The sequence below is a fragment of the Ambystoma mexicanum genome, chromosome 7p, assembly GCF_040938575.1.
Source record: "Ambystoma mexicanum isolate Mex_15411 chromosome 7p, UKY_AmexF1_1, whole genome shotgun sequence".
Lineage (NCBI taxonomy): Eukaryota > Metazoa > Chordata > Amphibia > Caudata > Ambystomatidae > Ambystoma > Ambystoma mexicanum.
Window position 1 is genome coordinate 136,649,248 of NC_090939.1, and position 12,102 is coordinate 136,661,349.

The window sequence follows — 12,102 nt, forward strand, 5'->3', positions numbered from 1 at the left end:
CTAGAGGGAGCTTTTGCCTTAAATTATATAGATACAATGCCAATTCACATAGTTTGTCTGTTGTCACCAGTAGAGGGAGCTGTTGGCTTAAGATATATAGTGGTCCTACTGTGTCAATGAAAGGGAGGATAGCTCAGGAGCAATGCGCTCACCTTGGAAGCAAGACGACGTGGAGCACCAGAGGTTCGATCCTTGTGTCTGCACTTAGAACCACTAGGTATTAAGCGCATTATAAATAACCTAGCATATCATATCAAAACCTGCACTTTGGCCTTTGTGCACGGGCCTGTACACTAGTTCATCAATATAAAGAGCAAAGTTCAAACCTCAGAGGAAAGCACAACATGTCACAAGGGCTTCTGAATGCACTCCTAGCACATCTTGCAGTCGAGGGTTTCTCCCAAAATTCCCACTGATTCCACGCTAGAGCTTCAAACACCATCACGTGGGCAGCCATTTCATTAGATACCTGTACTCATGGGGGAGGGTGGGACATAATTCCTCCCAAATTATGCAGGACTTTCAGACCACACATCAAGAATGAGAAACAATCATGCTCTGCTCTCTCTGCTGCGACTAGCCGTGCCTATCCACACTGCTTTTGCTCTTGCAGATCCCAAAGTGCCAAGAGTCCGTGAAAATTGCAGGTTGTGCGCTAAATAAGACCCAGTAACATAACAGAGCAATACTATTGTTCAATGTACAGCATTCAGGATCGAGAATCTCCTGCTGTAATAAGTGCTCTCTCTAAAGCGCTGAGATGCTTCTCAGAGTGGGGCCAGCACTATATCAAATAAGTACAAACAAACCTATTTTAAAGATGTCTATTACTCACATTTCACAGTCTCTCGTGAGTATCTTTTTGTCACCATTCCAGGTGTCACTTTATTGCTTCCTTTCAGCTGACTTTCTTGAGTTTTTACTTATTTACATTGAACTTGGTTACCTACTTGCTGACTGATTTTAGAGATAAGGTGTGTGTGCTTCTGGGTTAGGTGTATTTTAAGGATGGTCTGCTTACCCTGTCTCATGCTTTCATTTTTTATTTAGCTATTTCCCACATGTTGTACTTTCTTGGTGCTGTGGATGGGGAAATTTGCTATTTAACTGGAGATTTGATGACCAAGAACCATATATGAACTTGCTGTATGAACTCCAATGTTCTACCAGGGCTCTAGGTGAGGGGTCCCCCACCGGCCAATAGGCAGCAAGCCGTGTGGCTGGTTTGATGGCACCTCAGGTTACTCATCAGAGAGGAATGCAGGTCCAGGGTTGGGTTCCCTGTGTGGTTCTGACTGACTAGACTAGTTTAATGAAAACCAGTTGGTCACCCAGCTGCTGGCGGGTTCGAATTAGTTTCCAGAGACATGGTGAATTTAACTTATATGGTATGATATGATATTTTATTTATAGCACGCCTATACACAGGTGTTTCATAACTTATTCAATGATTCTGGGTCCCTATCAATTATCAAAATGGAAATTGTGTTGTGCAATAAAATGCTGCCTTACCCCCAAAGACAGTCAAACCAGTTATTATATTAGTTGCTTGAAGCCAGACATACACTTGTGCGCCAGTAGAGCCCTGTCACCCATCTCTCCTTAAACCCTACAGTGTTTGGCGGGTGAGCGTTCTCGATAGCAAGAGGGGAACGCGAGCGTGGATGTCCGCTCCTCTCTTTGCATAGATGTACCTACGTGCAATGACTCGTAGGTCCAGAAGGCAAGTGCTGGTTCCGATGGCGTTGGAGGCCAGGCATTGGTAGAAGCCGGAGGACGCAGTGCTTATATTCCTGAGGATGACGGTGCCCTGGATCATATCTGCAAAGAAGACAGCAACAATGATATGAGGCAAGATTAAATGAGCTTTGATAGAAGATATTGGGCCTCAGTACGAGCTCAGAGGTGGCCGTTTTTTTTGGGCAGTGATGGAATTACTGTCACTTTTACTGCACCGCTGAATTCTGAGTTTGACCCTCAAGTGGGGGATTTACCTCGAGGCAAATCCTCCTCTTTAAGACCAAGAATTGGAAGATTTACCCTGCGGAATTACCGCTCATGGTAAATTTGACAAAAATCCTTTGGACTCTTTAATTGGGGATTTACACTGCCATGCCACCACTCGCAATCTATTCATAAGCCCACAGGTTCAAATGGTGGTTATGGTAAACAATTTTGCCAGCAAAACGGTGGATTTACCGACGATTAACCGCCAAACTCGCAATGAGGTCCTTTAACATCAGAAGGAAAAACGCTTTTCACAGAAATTAGCAAGGGGGAATGAAGTTGGGTTCTTTTTTTAAAAGTATATCTCAACGTCCAAACATATAGCATACAACGTACAGCGAAACAAGGCTGAAGAGGGGTACTGCGTATCATTTGCACTGGTGGCTAGCTCCAAAGGGCAGGTATGAGGCAAGATGCAGGGTTTGCATCACCATCCTGTCTCCAAACCTTCCTTATTAAAGCTTAAAAGATGGAATTGTAATAGTAATTGTTTATTTGTAAAGCGCTTATGCACAAGTGAGGTGCTTCAAAGCGCTTCAAGGCAGGAAGGGAACAGGGGAATACAATCGTCATTCATAGGCCCTGGAGTTTGCGAATGATCTTAACAAAAATAACTAGCATACTAAGCCAGAGGCATTTTAACTGTAGGACATTTCCACTGAATTGTTGGAGCAAATTAAGCACAGTACAGAACTTTTATTTATATTAGCAAGCAGCTGTCGTTATTAAATGCTTCTTAGCCAATCTCGGGGCTTAGAGTGCTGTCAACAATCTCTAATATTGACCACAAACAGTTATAATTCTCTAACGACTCACATTCCTCTAATGCTTTTAACACAATATACAACTGCAGGGCTCAGGCGGTGGGCACTGCAGCCCTGGATACCGCAGCACTTACTGCCTGCAACATTCGCATGTATGACCTGCCGTCCCTCCTTGGCAGGGCCTGCTGCGGGCACAGCTTCAGCCAATGCCACCTTTACATCTCAGAGAAAAACATGCAAAGGTGCTGTGCGCCCCCGGCCATCATTATGCCCGGCAATAGACGATACAGATGGAAATCCTCCATTTGGCGGCTAGAGGGCGATAAAGTACCAGCAACGAAGCCGCTGTTTCCCAACAGAAATTCTCCTACACGTGCAACAGCGCACAATGATATTGCGTTTGATTATCGCTCTGCAAGCCAAATTCCGTGGAAAGCAAAAATATTATATGCGTTCTTATTTTCCCCCAAATAAAGATACCCAACCGGAGTGGCGGGATTGAACGTGTGGGGTGCGAGTTTAACTCTAGCTAAGAGAGCCATGTGTGCAGGCACCTGCTCAGCGTCACCCCCCAATCCCCCTCCCCATGCCGCCAAGTGAAGCACCATGTGCAGGTACAAATACCCGGACGAGTACCTTGCGTTGCAGTGGCTGGCAGCTTGGGCACGCTGTCCATTTTCTCCCAGAGGTACGTCGGTTTCGGGGTCCCTTCTTCTGACACACACGTTAGTATGATGTCATTGCCAATGTCCAAAGACCCCTGGACCCTGCATGCAGGTTCCGATGGAGGCACTGCACATATATGGGGAGAAATATGTATAATTATTATCATGGTGGCAACACGCGAACACACAGTATACCACAGGAACATACCCTCTCCCTCTGGACCCCACAGACTCTTCACCATATTCTGATATTTAAAAAACACTGTTGTCTTACAACATCCTCGGAGTCATAGAGGTAATCAAAGAAAAATGTACACTACTTAAATAGCAAGGCCACACTTTTACATATACAGCAACATGTGCAACACTCGCGGAAATGTGCACATTGATACAGTACAAGTGATTGGGTTAGCATCTAAAGTGCAAATGTGCAACAGCGGTTTCTTGGCGACGAGTGCTTGCTCTTCGTGTCCAAAGTTCAGACTACAGTAGTGAACGCTTCCTCCTTGCTTGGTTTCTGAGGGACCAGCCTCTAGTGTGAACAGTCACAGTACCATCTTTGATACAGGCATATCTTCCTTTCATAATGAGAAGACCACACAGGTGACCTAGTTTGGCCACAAAGAACTCTGATAAGAACACTGCTAAGAACGCTGAAAAGAACACTGATAAGAACACTGATAGGTGGAATTTAGCCGGTATATCTGCCCTCCTCGCCGCCCCCATGATAATGCGATAACGTTAGCCCAGGCACTGGCATGGTGCACGTCTTCCAAAGGACACGAACAGATGGCAGCTCGTGTGCACCAGCCATCCTCACCCTCATACGCACTGGGTTCCATTTCTCAGTCTCTTATCTGATCTCGGACCGATCTGCTCGATGCACCTCCCTTCCCCCACAAGTATGCACCCACTGGCTTCCATACCATAGCCCCTTCTCTGCTCTCGGACCGATCTGCTCTATGCACCACCCCTCCCCCCACACTTATGCACCCACTGGCTTCCATACCATAGCCCCTTCTCTGCTCTCGGACCGATCTGCTCCATGCACCACTCCCCTCCCCCCACACTTATGCACCCACTGGCTTCCATACCATAGCCCCTTCTCTGCTCTCGGACCGATCTGCTCCATGCACCACTCCCCTCCCCCCACACTTATGCACCCACTGGCTTCCATACCATAGCCCCTTCTCTGCTCTCGGACCGATCAGCTCCATGCACCACTCCCCTCCCCCCACACTTATGCACCCACTGGCTTCCATACCATAGCCCCTTCTCTGCTCTCGGACCGATCTGCTCCATGCACCACTCCCCTCCCCCCACACTTATGCACCCACTGGCTTCCATACCATAGCCCCTTCTCTGCTCTCGGACCGATCTGCTCCATGCACCACTCCCCTCCCCCCACACTTATTCACCCACTGGCTTCCATACCATAGCCCCTTCTCTGCTCTCGGACCGATCTGCTCCATGCACCACTCCCCTCCCCTCACACTTATGCACCCACTGGCTTCCATACCATAGCCCCTTCTCTGCTCTCGGACCGATCTGCTCCATGCACCACTCCCCTCCCCCCACACTTATGCACCCACTGGCTTCCATACCTCCGTCCCTTCGCTGCCCTCGGAAGGATCAGCTCTATGCACCCCTCCCCCCACACTTATGCAACCACTACCTTACATGCCATTGCCCCTTCTCTGTGCTGGGACAGATCAGCTACACACACACACACACACACACACCCCGCCCCCCCCAAACAGTCCCTTTACCCACACACAATCCCACCTCCACCACATAAAACATAAAATACATGCACTGGTTGCCACTCCTCATTTTTCTCCACCCAGTATATCAACCGATCAGCCCCTTGCACACTCCCATCTTAAAGGCACGTACACGCTTCCATGCTTTAGTCCATGCTCTGTTGCACCCTTCCATCCTTAGGTACACACTGGCTTCCCAACCTGAGTCCCTTCACTGTGCTTGGACCGATCAGCCCCTTTCACACTCCTCACTTTCAACTCTTATGCACACACTTGCTCACATACCATAAGTCCTTCTCTGGGCTTGGACTGATCAGCCGCTTGCACCAACCTACCTCCTCCTTAAATGCATGCAGTTGCCTCGACACCTCAGTCTCTTCCCTGCCCTAGGATCGATCAGCATCTTGCACCCTCCCACCTTAAATGCTGCACTGGCTTTCATACATGTGTCCTTTCTCTGTTTCACCCACCCCCTTACAGGCGCCCTGGTTTCCATACCTTAGTCCCTTTTCTGTGTTTGGACAGATCAGCTCCTTGCACCGCCCCTTCTAAAATACATTCAGTGGCGTCAATGTCTCAGTTCCTTCCCTACGATTAGATCAATTAGCTCCTGCCCCCCGACCCCACTTAAATTCATCCAATGGCTTCAATACCTCCGTTTCTTCCCTGTGCTTGGATTGTACAGCCCAGCATCCAGTACCATCTGCACATGCACTGGCTTCCATGCCTCAGTCCCTGTTTGTGCTTCAACCGATCAGCCCTTTGCACCACTCCCTGTAAAAGCATGCAATGGTTTCCCCACCCCAGTCCCTTTCCTGTGCTTGGACCGATCATCCGGGAAACCAGATGAGCCTATCTATCCAATTGTCCTTGGAATTTGCATTGGGGGACGTTATTCCCCTCTAGTCTACTGCTATCATGCTGTTCCCTTGTTGTCTCTGTCTATCTCATAAGTATGGCTTTAAACAATGGTGGGGCTTTCCAGTGTTTCTGAGATGTATCAACAAATGGCGTGCCTCCATTTACCAGACCTTGGCAATGTTGGTCAATAGAGTCCCTTAGGGTTTGGGGCCTTAACAACAGGCTGCAAATGTCCATGGGGGTCTGTAAAACCTGGGCCTTCAAAGTCTAACCCATCACTTCCTCAGGTTTGTATTGTTACTTGAGGCGAGCCCCCACAGCTGCATGTGAGGGACCATCACAGCCTTATGTCGGAGGTCCCTCCGGCCCACACGCTACGATTTAATCAGCCAGAGTGTATTCTGGAGCCTGCTCATAGCTTGCTACCAGGACAATTAATGAGGCCCACTTTAGACTCATACCAGGGATATCGCTGAGGCCCGCGAGGATTCTTTTTCATACGCCCTCCGACAATGTATCCTTGGACACCACCATGGCACAATCCAATATACCCACCACTGGTGCCTGTAATGAGGTCCCTGGATTCCCACATGCCAGGTGACAGTCTGAGGCCCAGGCATGGGCGTAATGTTAGGGGGGGACAGGGGTGTTTGTCCCCCCAACTTTCATGGCACACCATTTTGTCCCCATTCATTTGGCTGGGGCACCTTTTCTTCAGATGTCATGTCCCCCCCAACATTTTCAGCAAAGTTACTCCACTGGGCCCAGACAGCTGCTCCTCTCCCTCCTGGTCAGTCACTTCTGACTTCACCTTCCTTTGAAGAAGGGACTTCCGCAGAGAGGTCTGGATCCACGCTCAGAGGGCACCACCGGCTTCTGCAAGATAGACCCCACCTCAGAGGCACCAAATGCATAGAGGCATAAGTGCATGATTTGACACACAAACACACACGCATAGAGCTTTTCCTGGGGTCAAACTCTGGCACATTGCCGCTTATGATCCTGAAGTTGATCAAGAAGCACCTCAAAATGTACCACAAAGGTCAATTTCCTAAAAAGAAGAAATCAGCCTTGCCCATTGGCTGCAGAGTCCTCACAGCATTAGGCCATTCTTCAATCGTGTCAGCGCTTAAATGCTGCATTCCATCCAGAGGGTGTTTGGGGGGTTGGGAATGATGACAGGAACCAAACCCTTCTCAGATACCTTTGCCATTTCCAAACAGTGCTGTCATATGCCCCCCTGCTCACTGTGATTGAGCCGATCCAAACTGGGCTCCCGGAGCAGGCCACTTGGAAGTTGGGGGGTATTTGTTTATATCAACACCGGCTCTTGTTCCTCAGTAACTTCCACGTATGAAACACATGCTCCGATCATGCTATCAACCTCAGTTATGTCAAGATTTCTGCCATTCTCCTTGACATTGTGGATTTTCCAGTACCCTTAATCACCAAAACTTACCCCGTCAACGTAGCCACCTATGATCTATCTTGTGGCTGGGCCTTCTCTCAATATCCCAGACACTGGTGGTGTCAGGGCCACATATATTTACATATACTAAGTGGATCCAACCACTTTACCCACACCCACCAATTCTCTGGCGGCCCTTGTGAAAGGAATCCTGGCTGGGGTAATGACCAAAGACAGGATGAGAGATTGTCTCAAGACTCTGACCTAGAAGGTTGATCCAAGTGCACCTTGGTACCAATGACTCATCTTGAGTGGTACCACACTTTGGAGAATTCACTTCAGTCGGCGACCCAGTGCCATCTTGCTGTTGGTCCAACTGTCACAACAGCTTGATATGGATCTTGACATACATCCTGAGGCTGGGTAACAGGAACATGATGAGGATAGCTGGTTGCAAGCCACGTTCTTTGACCCATGCATTTGTGGATGAGCTTTAACACGCAGGGCCCTGTGTTCACTAAAGTAGGGATTCTGGATCTGGTGTTGCCCAGAAAAGGTGAAAAGGTGTGTCCAGTGGGATGCGCTGGATCTCAATTCAAAGGTCGGAAGAAATCTACCTCAGCTTGTTTTACAAGTTAGAGGACAAGTATAAGATTGTCCCAAAAAAGACACTGGGCCTCATTAGGAGTTTGGAGGTAACCATGGCGCTAATAGCGCCATGGCTGCCTGCAAACCCTTACCGACTACGCCCTGGTGAATGGAGCTATTACCGCCCCATTCCAAGGTTAGTGGGGGCGGTAATTCCCCATTCACCAGGGGCCTCATTACGAGGTGGTCGGTAAGGGATTACCGGCACCGGTAAGGGCACCGGTGCCGGAAATCCCTTACCACCCTACCACGTGTTCCCTTTGCGGGTCCTCCCTTAACGCCTGCCTTTTCCAGGCGTTAATTCAGGACCCGCAAAGTGACTTTAGAGCTAATAACGGTACCGCAATTTGCGGTACCATTATTAGCGCCTTCCCCATTCCCATTGAGCCCTATGGGGACTCAAATGGGAATGGGGAAGGGCCCTGGTAAATGGCGAATTACCGGTCCCGCCAACCTTGGAATGGACCGATAATTGCTCCATTCACCAGGGCGGAGTCGGTAAGGTTTTGGAGGCAGTCATGGCGCTAATAGCGCCATGGTTACCTCCAACCTTGTAATGAGGCTCCAAGGCCCTTCCCCATTCCCATTTGAGCCCCCATAGGGCTCAATGGGAATGGGAAAGGCGCTAATAATGGTACCGCAAAAAGAATGTCTTGCTAAAACAAAAGACATCTAATTATCTTGCCCTGCGTGACTCACCAACCCTTGATATATTACATATGTCCAATTTTGGAGGCCTTGGGGAGAGCTTCTGGGTTTTGTGTGATGCTGCAGACTCAATTCCCAATATTATCGAACCATTATCTAAGTGCCAGAGTACACCCACAAGCGTTTCTACCCCACTCTTCTCATATATCTTCACCCCAAGAAGATCTTGTCTCCATTTACTAGGAAGATGTTCCAGTACATTCCCTGTTTCCGTAGGGAGACGGGCAGCATGTCAATGTATTCTGAGTCTGCCCCTAAAGCCTGATTGCAAATGAGAATGCAGATGCAACCAGCTGTGAACTGAGATAATCAAATTGTCTATTGTCCTGAGAGATCCTCATGAACACAGAAGGGTTGGAGTCCCTCAAGAGGACGACAATGGAACCACCCTCCATGAAGGGGTGTCGCTTTGATCCTCCAGAGCCTGAGATCTCCAGAACACCAGATTCTTCATAGATTGCTTGCAGTGCCATCCTGATCAGCTTCAGGTGTACAATCTGTGGATCCACCAAGACAGGTGTCTTACACATTAAAGATAGTTAAGCTTAACGCTGTCTTCATGGCTCCAAAAGCTTTCCTTCCGTTGCTAAAAGACAAGGGAAGATCTTTACCAACACAATGAAGAAAAATGTGGAATGTAAACAGGGGGGTGGAAAGCATTTGTAGAAGTAATAAGTGGCCAAAACTTGTGGACACTCCTGTCCCATGCACACCTATTATACCGAAGAGAGCTTCAGTCAAAATGTTATATATTCTTCTGAACAGTAATATTGTATATCATTTGTAAACAACAATTTGTAGTGGTACTGAACTCAGTATTTTATTTGCTGATAATCTAAATAGATTGGTCACATCCTATATTCATAAGTAAATAATAGTGTTAATTAGACATCATAGTGAGAAATAGGTACAAATAACAGTTTATAAAATTAGCTCTACGTGTTTCGAGATATCCATCTGTTCATCAGGAACTAGAGATCAACTCTTCTTCGATTTTCAACATTTCAATTCTATACATAAATATGAAATAGCACCAGAAATAATGGCCTCACAGAGTTTTATGGTTTTAAAAGGTTTCTGTCTTTCTAATACTTCACCTAATGATTTTGCACAATCCATCTGTGTGGCAGGAGTACAGTATTTGGGCAGATGTCCTGCGAATGACATACTTGTAGGAATGATCTGCATTATGCTAGTGCTTTTACTTTATTCTTAGAAGTTCTACAAGCTAACTAGTCCTACCTTTTTAGGGCCCGTTTAATTAGGGGTATCTGTGATTATATAGATCTCAGAACTGTGTGTTTGTCATTTTGTCTTCAATGGAGAAATTTCATCTGTTTAGCCGTGCCTATGGCTGGGATAGTTCTCTTTTAGTAGATATGTAAAGTTATTGTTCATTTATATTAGGTATGAGACAAATATTACTTACATTAAGTGAATGAAGTCTCAGTGAAATCGCTTTATGATGCACTTATTGTTGTTAAAATGGTTGCTATGCCTATCGTCACGTCAAGTAACAGATTCCTTTTGACAGTAAGTCCGTAGCGTAGCACGTTTATATATATATATATATGCATGTGGTTCGCTAGCTTCTGATTATTTGTTCAGACTTACATTATAAAAGTGCCAGGATGCGGTCAAAGTATAATGCTTCAGGATCCCTTGTACGAGTGCGAGTGTGACTCGTTTCTCGGATATTGTATTGAGTAGTTGCTAAGCAACATTACGAGTTATAAAGGACATGCTGACGTTAGGACTATTGCATAAAGGTTCCATGGGATACGTAGTTTCCTGTTGGAAATAACGTTCCAGTCTGGCAAAGATGTAGGATCTGAATGTTAGTGTTCGTGTTATTGTAAAAACAATATTGTAGACTTCAATGATAGTAAGCATTATCTCGCAATCGCTACCTAAATGGTGCTATTTAATCTTAACATAATTGTTTATAGAATGATAACAATAATGCTAGAATAGTAATAATACTAATAGATTTTTCTGGTTACAATGCATAGTACTTTAGGAATAAGTACAAGGTTCAAAATGTTTATAGACCGGTGACTTAGAGTTATTTGTCCTGATGTTTAATTTATGTTCAGACAGTCTCTCTTTCATTTTCCTAGTCGTCTGTCTAACATAGTATTGGCCACATGGGCGAATGAGTCTTATATGAGGTATTTCGTGTTGCATGTGGCATATTGCCGGACTTTAATCTTCTGAACTGTGCGTGGGTGTTGGAATTGGTCACCCTTTTGTACATTGCTGCAATGACAGTAGTGGAGGCATGGGAAAGTGCCATATTTTGGCATGTTCAGAAACAGTTTTTTATGGTTGTCAGTCCTTCCCGCCTTCACTAGGCAGTCTTTGATGCTGCAACCTCTTGTGTATGCAGCTAGTGGTGGCTTTGGAAATAATCTTCACAGTTGAGGGTCAAGTCTGGAAATTTCCAGATTTTTTTTAAGTACGCAATTGATCTGCATACTTTGTTTTGAAAATTTGGAGAGGTAAATGTGGGAAGGATCTTCATTCTTTTTGATTTTCTTCGTCAATAAGCTAGTTCCCTCTTGGGCATTGCTTTTGATCATTGTGTTGCTTAGCACATGTTCAGGAAAGACTCTGTGTTTGAATCTTTGTGTTTGCTCAATAGCAGCTTCACTGTACTGGGTGTCATCGGAGATGGTTCTTCTTAATCTAAGCAGTTGACTCAATGGAAGATTATTCTTAAGATGTTGTGGATGATAGCTGGTGTAGTGAAGCTGCTATTGAGCAAACATAAAGATTCAATCACAGAGGCTTTCCAGAACATGTGCTAAACGACGCAATGATCAAAAGCAATGCCCAAGACAGAAATAGCTTATTGACGAAGAAAATCATTTACCTCACCAAATTTTCAAAACAAAGTATGCAGATCAATTGCGTACTTAAAAACACTGGAATATTACCAGACGTGACCCTCAATTGTGTAAATTATTTACAAAACCACCACTAACTGCATACACAAGAGATTGCGACACCAAAGACTGCCTAGTGAAGGTGGAAAGGACTGACAACCATAAACAACTGTTTCTGAACATGCCAAAATATGGCACTTTCCCATGCCTCCACTGCTGCCATTGCAGCGATGTACAAAAGGGTGACCAAATACAACACACACGCACAGGTCAGAAGATTAAACTCCGGGAATATGCCACATGCAACACCAAATACGTCATAAACAGACTCATTTGCCATGCACTATGTGGGAAATACGACTAGAAAAATGAAAGAGACTGTCCGAACAT

The 12,102-nt window shown here is 46.0% G+C and overlaps 1 protein-coding gene across 1 annotated transcript in view; it reads right to left on the reverse strand.

The window, feature by feature from the left end:
* The window catches only part of IGSF11 (immunoglobulin superfamily member 11), a 696,308-nt gene that overhangs the window by 17,465 nt on the left and 666,741 nt on the right, over window positions 1-12,102 (reverse strand). The window contains exons 4-5 of the mRNA XM_069635918.1: window positions 3,408-3,563; window positions 1,699-1,821 (exon numbers count right to left, since the gene is read on the reverse strand). Of these exons, the coding sequence (XP_069492019.1) occupies window positions 1,699-1,821; window positions 3,408-3,563 (279 nt within the window). The remainder of the gene's footprint in view (window positions 1-1,698; window positions 1,822-3,407; window positions 3,564-12,102) is intronic.